Source organism: Scardinius erythrophthalmus, assembly GCF_964197995.2.
Source record: "Scardinius erythrophthalmus genome assembly, chromosome: 1".
Lineage (NCBI taxonomy): Eukaryota > Metazoa > Chordata > Actinopteri > Cypriniformes > Leuciscidae > Scardinius > Scardinius erythrophthalmus.
The window spans coordinates 65,153,634-65,175,236 of NC_138221.1; the positions used below are offsets into that span (position 1 = coordinate 65,153,634).

Sequence of the window (21,603 nt, forward strand, 5' to 3'; positions counted from 1 at the left end):
CCCCACGGTGTCTGTCACAATTCTGAACTGCATTCCCCACAATCCTTGTCTGTACCTAACACTGTTTATTGCACTCAGCTGTTCCCCGTCATCATTGTTCCCAGCTGTTCCTTGTTTCATTGTTAGTTCTGTGTGTATATAACCCTGTCTGTTTTAGTATGTGTCACGGAGTCCTTGTATTATATCACGCCACTTCCGTTCCCTGTGTTTCCTGTTCCTGTTTATGTTCTTGTTTCTTGGATTGATTATTTGGATTTTGACCTCTGCCTGGACTGGATACGATTTTGGATTTGCCCAATAAAATATCTTTACTGCATTTGGATCTTCCCTTTTCCCTTTCCTTGGTGTGTGGATCGTGACAGAAGGACTCCGTCACAGTATAGATCCAGCAGTATGGGGTTTCGTATCCTTCCCCCCAAGACGGAGAATGAGAGGAGGGGACGGGTCCAAAACTTAATGGACCTACGCCAGCAGGGCCAGCCGGTGGGATGTCTGGCCCAAAAGTTTTGGACCCTCTCTAGAGGGTTGGGGTACAACGACACGGCATTGAAGGAATTTTTCAATGTCTGTCTGGATGACCCATTGCCTGGATGGGAGATACAGGGGCTGGAGATCCTGGATTTTTGGGGATTTACCAGCTATCTTCAGCATCGGAGCCAGTGGGATACTCCAGTCCCGCCTCCGGTGGTCCCAGTTCCGGTGGTCCCAGTTCCGGTGGTCCCAGTTCCGGTGGTCCCGAGTCTGGTGGTCCCGAGTCCGGTGGTCCCGAAACGAAGGAGGAGAAGGAAGACTCCCTCCGTGACTGTCCCGGTGGTCCCAGTGCCGGTGGTCCCAAATCCAGTGGTCCCAGTTCATGTGGTCCCGAGTCCGGTGGTCCTGAGTCCGGTGGCTCATAACACTGAGACCATCCCGGAGGTGACTACCGTCCCTGAAGCACCACCCAGGCGTCTTGTTCTGCCTGCGCCGCCCAGGCGTCTTGCTCTGCCCGCACCACCTAGGCGTCTTGCTCTGCCCGCACCACCTAGGCTTCTTGCTCTGCCCGCGCCGCCCAGGCGTCTTGCTCTGCCCGCGCTGCCCAGGCGTCCTGCTCTGCCGGCCCCGCCCGAGCTGCTTGCACTGCCTGAGCCAACCCAGCGATCCATCACTTCTGCTACTCCAGAGACTGTTCACGTCACGTCTGCCGATCCAGAGACTGTTCACGTCACGGCCGCAGAGCCAGTGTCTTCAGACAAGATGGCCGACGCCGAGCCTGTTCACGTCGCGTCTGCCGAGCCTGTGTCTTCGGACAAGATGGCCGCCGCCGAGCCGGTGTCTGTTCCTGAGCCGGTGGTGTCTGTTCCTGAGCCGGTGATGTCTGTTCCAGTCCCTGAGCCGGTGGTGTCTGTTTCTGAGCCGGTGGTGTCTGTTCCAGAGTCGGTGGTGTCTTTTCCAGTTCCTGAGCCGGTGGTGTCTGTTCCAGAGTCGAGTCGGTGGTGTCTGTTCCTGAGCCGGAGCCAGTGTCTGTTCCTGAGCCGGAGCCAGTGTCTGTTCCTGAGCCGGAGCCAGTGTCTGTTCCTGAGCCGGAGCCAGTGTCTGTTCCTGAGCCGGAGCCAGTGTCTGTTCCTGAGCCGGAGCCAGTGTCTGTTCCTGAGCCGGAGCCAGTGTCTGTTCCTGAGCCGGAGCCAGTGTCTGTTCCTGAGCCGGAGCCAGTGTCTGTTCCTGAGCCGGAGCCAGTGTCTGTTCCTGAGCCGGAGCCAGTGTCTGTTCCTGAGCCGGAGCCAGTGTCTGTTCCTGAGCCGTTGGTGCCAGTTCCAGTGCCCGAGCCGTTGGTGCCAGTTCCAGTGCCCGAGCCGTTGGTGCCAGTTCCACCGCCCGAGCCGTTGGTGCCAGTTCCACCGCCCGAGCCGTTGGTGCCAGTTCCACCGCCCGAGCCGTTGGTGCCAGTTCCACCGCCCGAGCCGTTGGTGCCAGTTCCACCGCCCGAGCCGTTGGTGCCAGTTCCACCGCCCGAGGGGTCGTCTCTGCCGTGGGCGCCCGAGGGGTCGTCTCTGCCGTGGCCGCCCGATGAACAGTCCGCTCCGCCCTGGCCACCTGAAGGGTCGTCTCCGCCCTGGCCGCCCGAGGGAGAGTCTCCGCCCTGGCCGCCCGACGGAAAGTCTCCGCCCTGGCCGCCCGACGGAAAGTCTCCTCCCTGGACGCCCGACGGAAAGTCTCCGCCCTGGCCGCCCCACGGAAAGTCTCCGCCCTGGCCGCCCGACGGAAAGTCTCCGCCCTGGCCGCCCGAGGGAAAGTCTCCGCCCGAGGGAAAGTCTCCGCCCTGGCCGCCCGAGGGAAAGTCTCTGCCCTGGCCGCCCGAGGGAAAGTCTCTGCCCTGGCCGCCCGAGGGAAAGGCTCCGCCCTGGCCGCCCGAGGGAAAGTCTCCGCCCTGGCCGCCCGATGGGTCGTCTGCTTCGCCCTGGCCGCCCGATGGACTCTCTGCTTCACCCCGGTCGCCAGCTAAGTTGTCAGCCCCTGTTCCTGTTCCCCTCCATGGACCTGGCCCCCCATCCCTCCCCCTGATCCTCCACCATTCCACCTCCCGCCTGGACTCTTGTTTTGTTGTATTTGTCGTCTTGGAGCGTCTGGTAGCCGCTCCGTAGAGGGGGGGTTATGTCACAGTGTTGGGTTTGTGTTCCCCGGTTGACCACTAGATGTCCTCCTTCCCCACGGTGTCTGTCACAATTCTGAACTGCATTCCCCACAATCCTTGTCTGTACCTAACACTGTTTATTGCACTCAGCTGTTCCCCGTCATCATTGTTCCCAGCTGTTCCTTGTTTCATTGTTAGTTCTGTGTGTATATAACCCTGTCTGTTTTAGTATGTGTCACGGAGTCCTTGTATTATATCACGCCACTTCCGTTCCCTGTGTTTCCTGTTCCTGTTTATGTTCTTGTTTCTTGGATTGATTATTTGGATTTTGACCTCTGCCTGGACTGGATACGATTTTGGATTTGCCCAATAAAATATCTTTACTGCATTTGGATCTTCCCTTTTCCCTTTCCTTGGTGTGTGGATCGTGACACTCCCTTAATGTGAGAGAACAGGGTTCAAAGGCTATACTGTAGAACATGACTGATCCATAACACATCCAAGGCATGAGTGTAAAAGTGGCTCCACCATAGAGTTACAGAGCTTGGGTTCATAAAATAAGGGAGTGACACTGTTCCTGAAGGTCATGTGACATGATGATGCTCTGGAGTGAAGCGCGCAGTATTAGGACCAGGTGCGCGCTGCATATCCACATATATTAAGACTTCTGTTCATGCCAGACTGAAGTAGAGCGCTCATGACTACACTAAAACAGGAGCAGACAACTAACTGCCGAAGATAAATGCTACAGAGGCTTTTCAATGGCCCATTAATGCCTTCATTTCCTCTGTGGAAGTGTATGATGCAACAATGATTCTGTGCATTAACTGATTTATGACAAGAGATTTATGAACGTGATGTATTCGCACAGGTACACGTGCACACACACACCAGAGAATATTTCAATGTAGGCTACCCTTATAAATGACACTTTTAAAAATAGGATACCAAAAGGTTCCAGTGTCACACACGAACCATTTTGGTTTCCACAAAGAAACAGCTAACAAACAAATATATGTTCTAAAAAACGCTATTTCTGAATGTATCTTGAAATTTCAGAATGTAAATTTTTGTAGTTTTAAAAACACTTTCTTAAGGAAACATTCCATTTTAGAATGTTGCAAACATTATGAGAACGTTACTTTTGAATGTTCTCTGAACATTCCAAAACAGTCCATGGCAGTTTAAAAAAAAAAACATTAGACAAACTAAAACATTTTTAAAAAAAGTTCGAAGAACGATGTATAACTTTTCTGAGAACATTATTGAAGACCAGATAACTATCCAAACCGAAATTACATTCGATTGACATTGAAGAACGTTTGTTCATAACTTTTAAGAGAACCTTATTGAGAACATTAGTCAGTTATGAAGTTTCAAGTTCTGAGAATGTTCCCTGTTAGCTTGGGAATCTATCAGATCTTAAAATAATCATTTTTTCTTAGAGTGAAGATTTTTAATAATCTTTTTCCACTATAAAGAGCCTTTTGAAAGGATCCATGAATGTTAAAGCTTCTTTCATACAGTAGATGCCATCAAAGAGCCTTTATTATTATTAACACTTAATTATTATTAAGTGTATACTGGAGCTGAACCATGACACACTGATAATTATATTATATATATATATATATATATTAGAACATATTTTCAAAACTGTTGACTATGTTGTCCGGATTTACCACTGCGGCTTAAATAGGCTAGCTACATGATGTCAGAATTTATTTTTCTCCTATTAAAACCTTTGTTTATTTACTTGGCATCTAAATTCGGGATCGACAGCTGGACCACAAGTCGGCCAAAACCCCACAGAGAAACGTCCCAGTGCTCCCTATAGCCGGCCCGTTCCTGCTTGCACCTGTACCTCAGTTCTGCTGCTCCGGCACATTTGTGTCACGCACAGACCCATTTATTTAGCTGAAAAGTGCACATTTGCATTTATGCTAAGTGCCAAATGCACCTCTGAGAGCTGTTTTGCACTAGATTTACAAATACATAATATGAATATATATCATGAGGTATAGACCAGGGGTGTCCCAACTCAGTCCTGATGGCCACTGTCCTGTAGAGTTTAGCTCTAACTTGCCTCAATGCACCAGTCTGGAAGTTTCCAGTATGTCTAGAGCTTGAGTAGCTTGATCAGGGGAGTTTAATTGGGGTTAAAGCTAAATTCTACAGGACAGTGGTCCTCCAGGTGCAGGATTGGACACCCCTGGTCTAGATGCAAATGTTTGTTTGTGTGTGTTTTATTATTAATATACATATTTTCCCCTGCAGGCTCTTCTTTGGGATCCTGATGCATGCCATCAGTTTTGGTAATTAAAATGAGGAATTCTTAACTCAAGACTATCAGACAAATGTTTGGACACACCTACTGATTCTTTAGTCCATATTTAATCGTTATTGTCCATATTTTAGAATAATATGGCACCATAAAAACTATGAAACAACTCAAATGAAATTATGGGAATAATGTAACGACTTAAAAATAGTTAAAGGGGTCCTATTACGCCCTTTTACGAAGTCTTGATTTTGTTTTTGGGGTGTAGTAGAATGTTTTCATGCTTGATTGATCAAAAAATGCATTATTTTTCAGATATTTTACATTATTACTGCTCCTCTCTACCCAGTCAGTCATTTTCGATGAAGCCCCTCCTTCCGAAATCCGAAATGCGCTGTGATTGGTCGGCTGGCCCAGTATGTCGTGATTGGCAGCACTAAGCGTGTGTTCGGGAAATGTCACACAAGTTCAGCTCTGGTGTAAACAATTAACAATGGTGTAAATTTAAAACCATTTCGAGCCCGATTCAGACCCTGACAATGTTAATGAACAAGAGAATCGTGCAGAACGAATTTCATGCAAGGACTTTGCAAGTACGGATTTCACAGGACATTTCAGAGTTGAATGTTTTTTTTTTTTTTTATATATTCTTATAGATACGATGTTATCCACCATTTAATCATATTTGTCGCAAAACTATGGTAATACAAACAGTAATCGATCACAAAATCATGGATAATTTGTGAACAGTCTTACAAAAGCTACAGTAAACACTACATCAATAATGTAATGTTAGTTCGCCGGCTAGCAGAGGCAAAGCTTTGCCATACTTTATAATAGCAACTACAGAAAACTTGTAATTAGAACTGTTAATAGAAAACACAACTACAAATAATAAGACATACTTACAAGTTGTAATCCATAAACAACAGATTGTCTCGACAAAATGAGAATAGCTATATCTTTCAGGAGATGCTTTTGTGCGTATAGCCTGCATTGTACTTTCTTCTGGAAGATTTTCTCCATAAAATGTGCAGCGCACAGACAAACGTTGAGGTTGTGATGTCCAGGAACAGTGTTAAAAATACATTTTAACCTCTCTAAGTTTGTCAGCCTTAGAACAAACTTTTTTCCAGGATGTAAAAAACAGCGACAACACTCTTTATCTTCTCTAGCGCAGCTCAACCAGGCTTCGCCGACTTTTACACGTATTCCATGGGCCGGGAAGTTGAAAAAGTGAAAGAGCACAATAGGAGCTCTTTAAATTAAAGCCATCTCCAACCTCTGTCTAGATTCCAGATAAGAGACACGATCTCTTTACAACAGATTTAACTTCAGTTTTTATTAAATAGTCAATCTGTCAGCTCAACTGTACTTGCCTGATGTTTACAAAAACCATTGTTTCTTTATGAAACCACTCAATTATTTTGCATTACTTTTACAAAGTCTTTAGAAACTTTTTTTAAGCTTGAACGTTTTGGTTGCATAGACTTTTAATGAAGGGACAAAAAATCTATCAGGTTTCATTAAAGAAAAGCCTTTATCACTGTAAATTTTAGTTCACAAATAGGCATTTTATATTTGTAAACAGAATTGTATAACTTCAAGCAAGCATACATTTTAGATTCAAAAGTTTTCAGTCGGCCATGTCCAAACTTTTGACTGGTATAGGTTATATATAGAGGAAAAATCTCATTATATAAAATCAGTTCTGGGAGAAAGCAGCTGGAGACTTTGGGACCAAATGACAAAGCAGATCATAATCTGTCACACTATAAATAAGTGAAAACCCCCGACAGTGTGTGTGACCTACACAGTGACATTGAAGCTGTGTGTATCAGCCAGCTGCTCCTCTAGGAGTATCCGGAGAGCGTACTGGATGTGCAGCTGGTAGTGTGTGTTCATCCCAGACATGTCCAGAACAACCTGGACCCTGCACAGAGACACACATGACTGAGACACACAAACACACTCCACATCCTCCTGTAATGGTAATGGATTTACACAAAGCTTTAAGGCTGGCGAACAAGGATCAATATGCACTAATACTCAAGTTCATCTCACAGGGATAAACATTGTTTGTGCCGACCGGAATGTGTTTCGCGTGAGGCTGTTCTTCAATTATTGGCGGCTGAGAGCCTTTAAAAAGCACTCAAACCATCAAGACTGTAAAGTGCACGTCTGCTGTTGTTGTTTTGTATACTGTTGAGTCTGTGCTGGGATTATTACATTTCCATGATCGATTTTAAGGTTATTTTTGTTTACTCTTGTACAGTGCATTTTTTTAAGTTTTGAAGTCCTCAAGTAGACCCATTTGAAAACTACAAGAGACAGGAACCCTACGCAGTATTCACGGCCCTCTAAACATGGCACACTGCATGTCTGCTGATAAAACTGTTGTTTCTGTGTGATGACATACATAAACCTCCACATCCTCTGAAGTGATATCCAGTGTGAAGAAGAAGTGCACTTAATTGTATTGAATGTGCACTTGTAGTGTACCTAAAAAGTAATCTGTACTTGCAGATAATATAAAATTAATTAAATAAAAGGCCACTTAAGTGTGTTAAGAAACAGTTATGAGTGACTCTCTTTAAATACACTTAAGGACACTTAAAAAGTGCACTTTGTAAAAGTCAAATTAAAAGTTTTACATAAAAGTACATTTTAAAAGATTATGTTTCAATAATCTTTTCTCATTATATATATATTTAAGTACAAGTTTCAATAGAAATTGCATTAAAGTATATTTTACTTTATCATAAATGCTTGTCATGAATGTCAAAACATATTTTAAAGAAAATAGAAAAATTATCACTGCAAAACACGTATTTATATCGTGTTTCAAGTCCAAATATCTAAAAATTCTTAAATTAAGAAGCATTTACTAGATAAATAAAAGGAAAATAAATTATATCTTATTATATATATAAAAAAATCTAAATTAAGTGAGTTTTTGCTTAAAACTAATAAAATTATTTGCCATTTGAATCAAGATTATTTTTCTTACCCCATTGGCAGATAATTTTGCTTGTTTTAAACTCACTTAAACAAGATATAATTTCTTATGTCATTTTACTTAATTTACTTGTCATTTACTGATAACTTTTTAGATCATATTTTTGATATATGGACTGGAAACAAGACAACAATACTAAGTAAGAAAAGCATTATTTGCAGTGTATGAAACTACACATAAAGATGTACCTATGTACTTAAGCGGGTCAAAAAAGCAGTCAAGTTCTAAACTAACTGAATTAAATATACATTTAAACTAGAACACATTTTCATTTAACTGTTAATAACATGCATACGTGTTGAAAAGATTACATTCAGATCACACTTATATTCTTTTAAAGTATATTATAATAAATACTCTTTAAATAAAAAATTATAATTAAAAGTATACTAAAGTGCACTTGTTTTTAACAAGGGGTTATCAATGAATATAGCTATCAATGCCATCCGCAGTGCCCTTCAGAGCATATGCTCCCTATGATTTGTGAAGTGCACTGGGAAGGGAGCTACTGAAATGATTGGGACGCCCCCATCTCAAGGCTAATGTTCTCACCTCTGCTCACACACGGTTCCCCATATCCGCCGGCTGGCCGTCCCGTTCAGCCACTCCACTCTCCTCTCAAACAGACACACAGCACCCATCAGACGCTTCTGCACATGAAAGACCAAATGAAGTGGAAAATACTGAAAAATCCAACAGATTCTGCACAGCTGGACAAAAACTTCAGCAAAATCCAGTTAAATAAAACTTATTTTGAATGGAATAGCACACATGTCCTTTCTGGCCGACAGACATCGGTTCAATGGGACTCCTGTATACTCCATATTTTTTTTATCAATAGGTGTATGAAAAGTGTCAGCTAATGTAAAGCTACTGTTTGCTTGCAAGTGGGAGCTTACCGGGTTCACTGGTGGAGTTTAGAGAACCAGCTAGCATCGCTTATGGCTCTAGTTAGGTTGCAGCTGGTTTTACAAGGTTTCTGGCTGGTCCAAGTTCATCATATGGAGTTTGTGGATAAAAAAAAAAAATGTACCTGATACTTTAGCAGTGAAGGAAGATCAACATGCAGATTCTTCACTGTTCCATCATGCCACTCGCACTGAACCATGACCCGCTGCAAACACACACAGTTCGAGTTAGCTCTGCTGTACAGGTGAACAGATGGGACTCAGACCGGACTCATAAATGCAGCAGGACATGTTCATCACCTCATGAACGGTAGAGGAAACAGTCTTTCCCAAGACTGGCACAAACGTCTCTTGCGGAGAATAGGCATCTCGAGCCAGCAGCTGATAGAGATCCAGCTTCTGAGCTGCAGGAACACACAACTGTGAGCCAAGAAACACACTCGCGACTAAACTCACACATGCTGCAATAATACGTCTGGGAGACTGTCAGACTGTGCTTTTCGGTGGTCACACATTATAATTTAGAGTGATCTGTTATCAGAGGTGACTGTGTCCAAGTTATGCATTTCAGAAAATGACTATTGAATCAGAATAACTTCTCCCTCTTGCAGCGACATATCTTCTCTTCTCTGATTAGGTGTTTACTGGTGTGAGGGCGGAGCAACCTGTCACTCACATGAGATGCACCAATAGCAGACCACAACCATCCAATCAAATCTCCATGGACAAAATTAAGCCCCGCCCACTGTGAAATATTGTGATTTTAATGGTAAAAGACCTGTTAATTGGTTAACAGAACGTTTCTGTACTATATACGGTTAATAGCTGTGATAGATCTAACCGTACATTTAATGTAATTTTACAGTTTATGGAAATGAAAAAGAATAAGTCATTGTATAAAGTTTCTTCATAGTTTTTTTCTAATCAGTTATGTACATTAGGGTTTTATGTTACATTTAATGTTGTTAAATTAATGTTTAGTGTTTGAGTGTATGACACTGTGCAACTTCTATAAACTAGTATTCATTTTCTTGTGGAAAAGCTGCTTGTGATGAGCTTTGACTCATCATGTGACTCTCATCACCACTGTGATTGGTGGTTGTCAGGTACTTCAATAGGTCGGTAAATTAACATTATATCAGATAATGAAATACGTTTTTTACTACAAATTTTAATCTGTAAACCTAAAATGTTGCTACAGTATTTTTTACGGTAAATTTCTAGCAACCACAGCTGCCACTTTTTACCGTAAATTTTACTGCTTGAGAAGCCGTTTCACTCTTATATATACATCACAATAGGGAAGAACACACTCTAAAAAATTAAACCGTGATTTTTACGGTAAAAAAACGGCAGCTTCATGGTGGTTGCCTGAACTTTACCGTCAAAAAAACGGTAGCAACATTATTGGTTTTACCGACTTAAAGGTGCATTGCGCAACATTTCATGTTAAAAATACCCGTTTTTCTAACCCATACATGCTTAAGCAATTGCCTGATGGGCTGAATGAGCCCTTCTCTGATCACTGCGACTGCCTCTATAATCCTGTACAGTAAAATAAATAAGAGGGATTCGGGACGGAATTTGAGACTGGGCGTGACGTCATGCAGCGTGCACACCTCTGGTTGCAGTTTCGCTTGTCGCCAGAGGGGGCATAGTTCTGCAAAAACTCAAAGACTTGCGCAATGCACCTTTAACTTAAAATTTACAGTAATAAACCGTATTTTATTTTTCTAATATAATGTGAATTTACCGTCCTATTGAAGGAGTAAATTTAAAATTTACAGTAATAAACCGTATTTTATTATCTGATATAATGTGAATTTACCATCCTATCTGTTTTGTACCATTGTAATATACTGATAACCACCAATCACAGTAGTGATGAGAGTCACATGATCAATCAAAGCTCATCACAAGCAGCTCTTCCACAAGAAAGTTAATTCTAACGCATAGAAGCTGCACAGTGTCATTCACACAAACATTAAACACCATCACGGTAGCACACATGAAATTTAAAAAATGCAATAAACATTCATTTAACAACATTAAATGTAACATAAAACCCTAATGTACATAACTGATTAGAAAAAAGCGAAGAAAACTATGAAGAAACAGTTATTTCAACAAAAATACATCAAATGTGAAGTGTCACACAGGGAAATTGTGGGAATGTCAATTTACGGTTTTTCACTGTAAATTATACAATGAGTTTTTCTTTTTCACTTCCAAAACTGTAAATTTAACGGTATTTTACAGTAAAATTACATGAAATGTACCATTAGATCTATCACAGTTATTTACCGTATATATAGTACGGAAACTTTCTGTTAACCAATTAACAGTTTTTCACTGTAGCATTTTTACAGTCTTTTACCGTTAAAATTACGATTTTTTTTTACAGTGCAGACCAGTGCAACTTCTGTTTCATGCGACTTTATATTTAAAAAAATATAAATATTTACAATTTTAAAATTCTAAAATTTTAAATTTTATATTTATTTAGTTATTTATTTGGGACAGTGCACATTAATGAACAGTCTAACATTTCTGTACAGACTGAAAATGAGCCAGGTTATAGCATAAATGCTAATTTTCACCTGTAGTCCCGAGGCAGGAGGACAACATATTTTTAAATATTTATATTTACGGTCAAAAATATTTATATTTACGGTCAACATTAAAATTGCAAGTGACCCTATGTTTACAGTACACCCTACTTTTTCTTGGTCAAAATTCTGTTTCACTTGGATATATGTCGTATTTGTCATATGTCATGCGTCAGAATGTTGCAGAATGATTAAACTGAAGAGTGAACCCCTCAGAGGTTGTGAAGATACCCTTGAGGCCATGGGTCTTCAGCCAGTCTCTGGAGCTGCTGGGCGCTGGACCCGCGGGTTTGATGCGCAGCGGACCGCCGAGAGCAGAACTGACAGGACTGAAGTCAGAAAGAGTGAGACTGTCCAAACCCCTGGAGATCTGGAAAGGCAGAGGTTAAGACTGAAAACATTTCCAGCCCTCATAACCGTGAAACATGCATCATACGAGAAACTGGTAGAAAACACAAACATTTCAATAACAAAAAGTGCCATGGTGCTAACATGATATCATACCAATACCATGTTTTTGTGGACATATACTATGTTGGAATTTCTTAAAGTAAAATTCAGCTCTTTTTATATTTACCCATGTCAAAATGAAGTACACTTTAGCATACTTTTATAAAAGAGTACGTATGGAAATTATATATTTGGGTTCAAACTGAGTTTTCGGACACTTAACTACATGTTATTTTTAATTAAATGAAAATATATTATAGTTTAAATTTATATTAACTGCCATTAGTTGAACTTTAGAGTGTATTTTGACCCACTTACAGTATATAAGTACATTTTTACATGTGTTTTATATGTGTATTGCTGAAAGTACTGAAAAACATTTATGGTAAACTAAAATATACTTACAAGTTTCAATAGAAATGGCACTATATTTATGTATGTATTTTATATGTTTTTGTGAATCCATTTGTACACCAGTTGTAATGATGATGTTGCAGTTTAGCACATTTAAAATATATTAACTTTAAATGTATTATCAAATAACACACATACAGTTAAAATTATAATAAATTATTTTACACATGCTTTAGTATGTTAGTCAACATCTAAACTAGTGCACTTCTTTAAAGCATGACAACATATTATTAAAAAATAGTTACTTAAAATGTAATTTAAGGTGAAACTTTAAATTTGTACATTCTTACAAAGTGCACTTTTTTGAAGGTTTAGTTAAGTGTGTTAAAGGGGACCTTGATTTTGTTTTTAGGTTGTACTAGAACAGGTTTTCATGCTTGAATGTTCACAAAACACATTGTTTTCCTCATATTCTCCATTGTTGCAGGCAGCGCCTCTCTTCCCAGTCTGCCAGTAACGCTCTGTTTAGTTCCTGTCTCTATGAAGCCCCTCCTCCTGAAAAGCACACTGTGCTCTGATTGGTTGGCTGGATCAGTGTGTTGTGATTGGTCAAACACTTCGAGTGTGTTCGGGAAATGTCCCGCCCCTAACCATAACCACTAGTTTCAACACTACTAACTAACTCCACCAGGCCCCGCCCCTTTATTTAGCGTATGAATTATTTAAATGAGGAATATTGTGACGTGTTCGTTCCTGGAAGAAAACTCAAGACTACAATGGAGTTCAGAAACAGTGACGCTGATATAGAGAATAATATGTACTATATTCACCTCTGACTCAACAGTGACAGCTTTGTCTCCGACTCGACCCTGACGCATGTCCTGAATTTGGGTAAGAACATCCCGAGCTGCTTTAATCTCCTCCCACAGCAGATCTACATCTGTACTGCTGTCCACCACGCCCTGGGAGACACACACACACACACACACACACACACACACACACACACACACACACACACACACACACACACACACACACACACACACACACACACACACACACACACACACACACACACACACACACACACACACATCCCTATACCATTTATAAGATAAAGCGGTACCAAAACAGTATTTGAACACTGACAACACACAAACATGTCTGAAGGTCACTGGAACGAAATATCAAAGCAATCATCATCTGTGGTGAAATGGTGCTTTTCTCTTCAATAATTTAACCTTTCTTCATCATTTCTGCTCAGTGACTTTTAATCAGCTGCTGTTTTGGTGATTTTTAGTGGCTGTGTGACTCAGTTCTTCTCAAGTTCACACAGGTGTAGAGTCTCAAATTAAAGGGATAGTTCACCCAAAAATGTGAATTCTGTCATCATTGACTCACCCGCATGTTGTTCCAAACCTGTAAGACTTTCGTTCATCTTTGGAACATAAAGACATTTTTTCTGGTGGTCCAATCAAATCTAACCCTAACCCTAACCCTAACCCTAACCCTAACCCTAACCCTAACCCATTTTTTCTTAAATCATCATTATTGTCCATCCATTGAAAGTATACGCAATTAACATTTTCCAACTTCAATGAGTTCATTAAGACATTGTAAAAGTAAAAGCAGTTTAATCTTCTGAAGAGACATGGACACTTTTTACAATGAACAGGTTTAATTTGGGCTTTTATTCACATATAAATTAAACAACGTATATACATAGAGCACTTTAAATATGGTCAATGGCAGTTTAACCGTACTTGCTTGACGCGTGAGAACAAAATGTTCTAGAACTTTGAAAGTTGTATGAAATTTCTCTTATGAAGCGTGAAGTTTTTGGTGGAAATGACTTTCAATGGAGGGACAGAAATCTGGTTTCACTAAAAAAAATCTTCATTTGTGTTTCGAAGATGAATACAATTTAATTGTAAAACAAGTTTTCATTGTTGAGTGAACTATTCCTTTAAGTATGAACATGAACCACTAACATCTGACAATAACAAGTTTCCAAATACTTTTTGTCTTAATTTTTTTCAATTATATCTACTATAATTTCAAACCTACAAAAACATAATTTTGTGAAAAAGTTGACCAAATAAATGTCATTTAATGATGTTTTGTTATGTAATAGTATGAATTTTTGAGTGATAAGTTTTAATTGTCCAAATACGTTTTGTTGCCACTGTATGTAATATCAGTTTCATGTCAGTTTAAGAAATAATTGTGAGTATTTTTAGGTTCGTTTCGATGTATTTTCAGATTACCAGTGCAGCAGAAAACAGGTGATATCTCCCCCCAGAGACGTCTGCCATCCGCTTCACAGTCTCCTAGGACAGGACACATCAGTCAGTGAGGTGGAGAATGTCCCTGTGCATATTAAATACAGACGAGTCAATCCTCACGATGGTGGCGGGACTGCTACTGTTGTAGGCGACCGCATGAACACAGGGCATTCGCTTCACAGCTAAACAATCACATATAACGTCCACCGGCTGATCAGGCCTGAAAATAAAATATATGCATTTAATAATCATTATATAACAGTGTGCAAACATTGACCCCCCATTTTTTCAGCTGCCTTGGTTCCAAAGCATTTTTTCCCATTTATTTCCTCCATGAACATCTACAATATAGAGTTCTAAGCAAAATTAACTCAATCTATTATTACACTTAAAGTGCCCCATTATGATATTTTAAAGGCTCATAATTTTGTTAGTCTCCTATAATAGGTTTACATCCATCCATAATCAAAAAAACACTTTAACTTTCTCATAATACACACTGCAGCTTATTGGTCAGATGACCCAGTCTGTTGTGATTGGTCTACTCTGCTCTGATTGGTCAGATGACCCAGTCTGTTGTGATTGGTCTACTCTGCTCTGATTGGTCAGATGACCCAGTCTGTTGTGATTGGTCTACTCTGCTCTGATTGGTCAGATGACCCAGTCTGTTGTGATTGGTCTACTCTTCTGAGAACATTACCATGAAGTTCTAATAATGTTTTCAGCAGGTAGTTTTATTTTGGTTCCCAGAATGTTCTCCTAAAAGGTACACAGCAAAAACTCCAGTGATAAAAGTTAATGAGATAATTAGGTGATTCATTTAGTGATGATTGACCATTATTGAAGACATCTGATGTTAACAAGCAGAATCACTGAAGGAGAAAAATCACTATTTTAAGTTACCATTATGGTGAATAGTGTTTGCTTTAGTTGGGCTCTTGACCCTTACATGTTTAACTTTTAATGTTGTTTGGCTGTTGAATCTGAGTTATAACTCCCAGATGAACAGAGAGAAAAGATGATCAGACATTGTTGATTATGTTTTGACATAATCATCATTTGACCTGAATCACAAAACTCATTTAGAGCTTAAAGGTGGTATCAGCGATTTCAGGCCCAAACATAAATGATCACATTCATGTAATATTTCGTTAGCTGCACGCCCCATAAGCATGCTGTCAAAAAACGCGTCTCTCTAGGTAGCCTAGGCTCTGAGATCTGCACACAAAAACAGCTGTTTTCAGTCTGTTTGGCCAAACAATCAAAACCCAAACAAATAGTGTTCCAACCAATCACCGACAGGGGTGGGTGTTGTGAGGTTTTCGCGTGCAGCCGTCATAGGCAGCCGTGCACGAGCGCAAAACCTCACAACACCCGCCCCTGTCGGTGATTGGTTGGAACACTATTTATTTTGGTTTTGAGTGATGCTGATACCAACTGTTTTTGTGTGCAGATCTCAGAGCCTAGGCTACCTAGAGAGACGCGTTTTTTTGACAGCATGCTTATGGGGCGTGCAGCTAGCGAAATATTAGATGAATGTGATCATTTATGTTTGGGCCTGAAATCGCTGATACCACCTTTAATCTCTGACTTAGATTTAGATTGTTGATTATATCAAGTGATTCTACAACATAAGATCCAGACTTTTCTATTTATTCCAAAAGATTTCTTAAAAGTTGTTTTGATAAAAATAAAACAAATGTTTAGGCACACACAGACATCAAGAATGAGTGTATGAATCTCAACAATGGTGACAAACAAAATATTTAATTAGGAAAATGAAATTACTAAGACAATTCAGATCATAATTTATTCATAACGCAGTGCATGATGGGAGCCATGAATGAGTTTTGATTGGTGGCACCCAGAATGCACTGCAACATTCTTTATTATTGTCACCATTGTTGAGATTCATACACTCATTCTTGATGTCTGTGTGTCTAAATAAAATATTTTGAACAGAACTTGTAAGAAATATTTTGGATTCTATAGAAAATGCAACAAATTGTATGCTATAAAACCACCAGGCTGCTGCAATCAACACTCTTTAAACTTTAGTCCTCTGTTGTAAGTCACTTTGGATAAAAGCATCTGCTAAATGACTATGTGTAAATGAGTTTCAGGTCAACCGATGATTACGTTAAAACATAGCCAACACCACCTGATCACCTTTTATCTTTGTTCATCTGTCAAGTATAACTTAGTTACAACAGCCAGACAAAATCTAAAGTTAGTGGTTTAAGGGTCAAGAGCCCAACTAACGCAAACACTGATCACCATAATGGTTACTTAAAAATTAGATTTTCTCCTTTGGTGATACTGCTTGTTAACATCAGGTGTCTTCAATAATGGTCAATTATCACACAATTAATCACTAAATTGTGTGATTTAACTCCAGAAGAGTTAATTTAACACTGGAGTTTTTGCTGTGTAGGAAACCATTCTCTAAAAACATCCTCAAAATGTTACAGTTAAAACGTTATAGCTTAGTTTACATTTAACCTTATAGAAACATTATTTGGAATGAGAAAACATCCTCAAAACATTCTTTGAACATTACATTTAAATGTTTTCTTTAAAACATTAACCAAACTTGTAGGGAATGTTAGCCAACGTTCTGAGAACGTTCCCTGCTAGCTGGGAAGAAATAGCTCCAGTTATATTTCCACTTGTTATGGCCCAACGGTGGGAAAAAGGCTTATGTTATCACTTAACATCTATTTCTCTATGGAGAAAGTGAAAATGAGTTTTACTTCCATGGCCCTGCTGTTTCACTCTATTTTGCTGGGAGAGGTAATAGGCCTTGACTGCTATTTTAAAACCTTCTCCTCAGATATGTCCAATTATAGAACTCAAACTATTTCAGGACAATGGACTGCAAATATGTCTAAAGGTGAAAGGGAATTAAATGACTGCAGGCTCAAGTTAAGAAAGAGTGATTCATCATAACAAAACAAACTCTCACCGAGCGGCCTGAATGATGAGCAGCGTGTCCAGCTGTGAGTGGGTCAGTGCTTTCTGTATCGCCTGTAGGAGATCACAGCCTCCACCCGCTCGAAGCTGCATGATCCACGCGTAACACTCCCTGAGCCTGAGATGGGATGGGACATTAAGAAAAGAGCCTCCTGCTGCAGACTTTCATTCACACTCTTTATGTGTAGCAAAACAAAAGTGATAATATAGCTGAATTCACAAAACACTCAGTGTTACATTAGCACTGAGTCAAATGTGTCCACACTTCAGAGTGTTAAAATAACACTGAAGCAGTGTTGAAGTTAATGAGATGATTGCAATTAATTAAGTGATGATTGAGCATTAGTGACGAACACCTTCTGTAAACAAGCAGAATCACTGAAGGAAAGACGAGCAGAAACACAACAACTACAACTGACTTCCAGCCATTACACATTATTGCACTTATTTTTAACCAGTTCATTTCTGTCATACATCTACAAAAGTTCTTATTGGTAGGTTTTCAGAGGTTTAGATGATGATCACCATTATGGTGATCATTGTTTGCTTTAGTTTGGCTCTTTCAGAACCTTTACTTGTAACTTTTTTTTTCTTTTCTGGCTGCTGCAACTTTATGAAGCAGATTTGTTGTGGCAAACAAAACTCAAAAGAAAATGTGGTCATGTGATGTTGTCTATGTACTAATTATATTATAGTCATCATGCAGTAACCTGATTCAACCTCATCCAACATTTGATTATATAGGTGACGTTTTATAAATTGTCCATTATCGTAGTCCTGTGATGCTACAGCTTGTGATCCAGCAGTGCTGTTAATCTAAAGGTTTAAAAAAAAAAAAAAAAAAAAAAAAAAACACTTAACAATGGTGAAAATCAAACAAAAAAACACCATGTTGCAATGCTTGCTGAATGAATGAATAGGCCTATTATTTTCATTAACTCGAGCTTTAGACTCTGAATGACATCAGTGAATAATGCCATTACATTATGATTATGTCATTATCAAAACATAACCATCAGGATCTGATCATAGTTTATTTTGCCATAACAAATGTGCTTTACTTTATAAACACAAAGTTGCAACAGCCAAATAAACTAAAGTTAAAAAGTCAAGAGTCCAACAAAAGCAAACACTGGTCACCATATTGATGACTCTTTTTTTTCTGTTCTTGTAGTTCCTCTTTCCTTCAGTGATTCTGCTTGTCAACAACAGGTGTTCATCAATAATTGCGCTTGCTGCAATAGTCGGTGATGCCCGTGTTACCGCCGCAACACCGGTTACATCACTTGCCAATCCCCACCATTGTTTTGATTCTTTATAGTAATAAAAATAATTTAGTTCAGTTAAAGAACAGACACTACAGTTAAAAACTGAATCTGTCTGCTCAATGCAGCGTGAGCCGAACAAGTCTCTCAGATTTCACCTCACTCTTGACTGACAAGACGATGAAGGAAGATTGGGGTCCAAAAGCGAAATGTAAAAGCGCCTATTTAAGCAAGTTTGTCATTGTACTGTTTTGTTGTTGTGTTTTTCAATAAGAATAATAATGAACTCACCATTCAAGCAATTGTTTAGTCCTGAATTAGCGCTAATTTGAAAGTGAAAGTAAAATGCGTGTCCATTGGCGCAGAGCAGAGCGAGCCTTTTCAGTTCATTATAAAAGTCTAACTTTCATAGGAATTTACTGAAAAACGTTGTGAATGCCAGTGCGGCCGTGCACATTTTACTTTCGCTTTCAAATTAGCAATTTAAAAGCGAGGTGCAAAAGAGGGAAAAACTCCTCCCACCTCCCAGCAATGATACCGGTGTAGTCACATGTCGCTTATTTCTTCACCATCACATCCTTTTTATCACTAATGCTCAACCATCACTTCATTTTCTCATTAACTTCAACGCTGCTTCAGTGTTTTTTTAACACTCTGTAGTGTGGACGCATACGAACACTGAGGGGTGTTAATTTAACACTGGGGAATTTGCTGTGTAATGAGCTGCCTCCGCAGGCGTCATGGATGAACTCCCCGCATGAAAGCTGTTCAAAAGGTAGGTATCTTAATTATGCTGCACAATATGTCTTATTTTAGATGTCATATTCTAAGGAAGCATCACATTCATCCTTTGTGGAAACATAGGGCCAGATGTACTAACATCTTGCGTCAGTGCAAACCCTCTTTTGTCGTTAAAAACTAATGTCAGGACTTACTAAAGACACAAAGACACAATCAAAGTTGTTCTGTGAGCACTCGAGAGCAAGATTAATGTGCGTCTACAATTTATTCATATGTAGCCTATGAATATCTATATCTCTTTAGCAGCTGATTCTCACAGGATTAGGTTTATCAATAAAGTTAGATGCATACAGCAAATAAAAATGATTATTGGTTAAAACTCATCAGAGAAGCCTAGACATCTGTGTTTCTTACAACTATGGCTAAACAAATGCTGGGAAGTTAGTCTGAATGATGAGCAGCGCCTAAAATATTGACTGTTCCAAGATAGTGGATGTGTTGACGTGTGGATATCTACAATTACACCTCAGACTTAGCAACACACGCTAATGTAAACTCTATTTAAATACACTGTAAGGTCAGTCTCCCTATTTGTGTTGAGTTGCTGTGTGTGTCAATGAGCCAAATGAGGTTCTGTTTCAGTTAAGCTGTTGCCTATGAGTGTCTCATTTCATTATCATCACCGTGTTTCAAATACAAATGTTTTGAAGAATGATTCATTTTGAATGACGAGAGGCAAAAATCAGTTTTAATTTGTGTCAGAACCGTGGCCTTTATCCTCTTCTCTCATTATCTCATCTCCCCGTTCCCTCTCTTGTCCTTCCATCCCCTCCTCTCTAGTGATTTCTTGGCGTCTAATACAAGTACAAACTGTTCTCACATGTGCCCACTCATCCCTCATGACAACCTAAAATAAAACAAGGAGTCACTCTAAACAGAAACTAATTAAAATAATGGACAGGCAGAGCCGTTTCTAAAACCCGAAGGACTTACAGGATCACTGTCCGTATGAATCATGAAAATAACACTATGCAAATGAGACAGACAGATGATATTCACACAGCCTCACTCACCTTAGTGGGCTGATATCTAGTGGTTTGTCCCAAAGGCTGCTGACCTCCGAGCCGTAGGACAGGAGATACAGTTGGTTTTTGAAGCAAAGTTGCTCCTCAATGAGAGTCTTTGATGGTGTTACATAAGCAAGTAAGAAGAAAAACCACACAAATGAGCCGTGTAATTGATTCAATTAGCAAAATAAAGTATGAAGCATATTGAGACCCTACTAAGAGCTCTCGCTGTAGATCTGCTAGTCTCTCTGTAGAGGCGTTGAAATCAGATGTGTCGACAAGCACTCCGACTCGGGATCCGTTCACCACCCCAAACACCTGACAGATCAAACCAAACCAACACTGGGTACCAAAGCTCGTCAGCCTGAACCAGATTCATGTGAGGATTTCTCAGAGATCAAGGTTACCTTTCGGTTTCCTTGACTGAGCCACTTAATTCGGTCATGGTACATCTCAATGGCACTACAAAAAAAACAGATCAAAACATCTGAATTAAACATTAGTGTAGCCATCAATCATCAGATTCATATTAGGCAGAATTTTCTTTGCACTAAGTGTAGATAGTAGGTGCTATTTATACTATTTGCACCTCAGTGTATTGTCTTATGGCAATTGTATTGCCTTACTGGGACGTTTTGACCCTGTACCTAAAGCCCGCCCTTACACAGTAATAAAGGTTTTGAAGAACTTGAAGATGAGTGAATGATAACAGATTTTTTTTTTTGTGTGTGAACTATCCCTTTAATGCCTCCCACCACTGATCCAGTTATCAGACAGGTGTCTTTTGTAATTTTTGGTTACAAAAGTGGGTGGAGTTAGTGTAAATAGCCTCTGCCAACAAGGCAGGCTATTTGCACTTGGTAAAAATAGACACTGTTCATATTAATACTTGGGCTGTCAGGTTAATTTGGTGTATTATATTAAAAAAACACCAATTAAAAGTCACCTTCATTTATATAGTGCTTTAACAATATAGACTGTTTCAAAGCAGCTTTACAGTGATAATAGGAAATTAAAGTTACAGAGATTGTTTTGGCTCT

The 21,603-nt window shown here is 39.8% G+C and overlaps 1 protein-coding gene across 1 annotated transcript in view; it reads right to left on the bottom strand.

Moving 5' to 3' along the window:
* Window positions 1-21,603, bottom strand: part of vwa3a (von Willebrand factor A domain containing 3A) — a 46,158-nt gene that overhangs the window by 21,965 nt on the left and 2,590 nt on the right. Inside the window, exons 4-15 of the mRNA XM_081377993.1 lie at window positions 20,971-21,025; window positions 20,780-20,881; window positions 20,570-20,676; window positions 17,483-17,608; window positions 14,638-14,737; window positions 14,500-14,562; window positions 13,060-13,191; window positions 11,657-11,795; window positions 9,117-9,220; window positions 8,942-9,022; window positions 8,461-8,558; window positions 6,703-6,822 (exon numbers count right to left, since the gene is read on the bottom strand). Coding sequence (XP_081234119.1) covers window positions 6,703-6,822; window positions 8,461-8,558; window positions 8,942-9,022; window positions 9,117-9,220; window positions 11,657-11,795; window positions 13,060-13,191; window positions 14,500-14,562; window positions 14,638-14,737; window positions 17,483-17,608; window positions 20,570-20,676; window positions 20,780-20,881; window positions 20,971-21,025 — 1,227 coding nt within the window. The remainder of the gene's footprint in view (window positions 1-6,702; window positions 6,823-8,460; window positions 8,559-8,941; window positions 9,023-9,116; window positions 9,221-11,656; window positions 11,796-13,059; window positions 13,192-14,499; window positions 14,563-14,637; window positions 14,738-17,482; window positions 17,609-20,569; window positions 20,677-20,779; window positions 20,882-20,970; window positions 21,026-21,603) is intronic.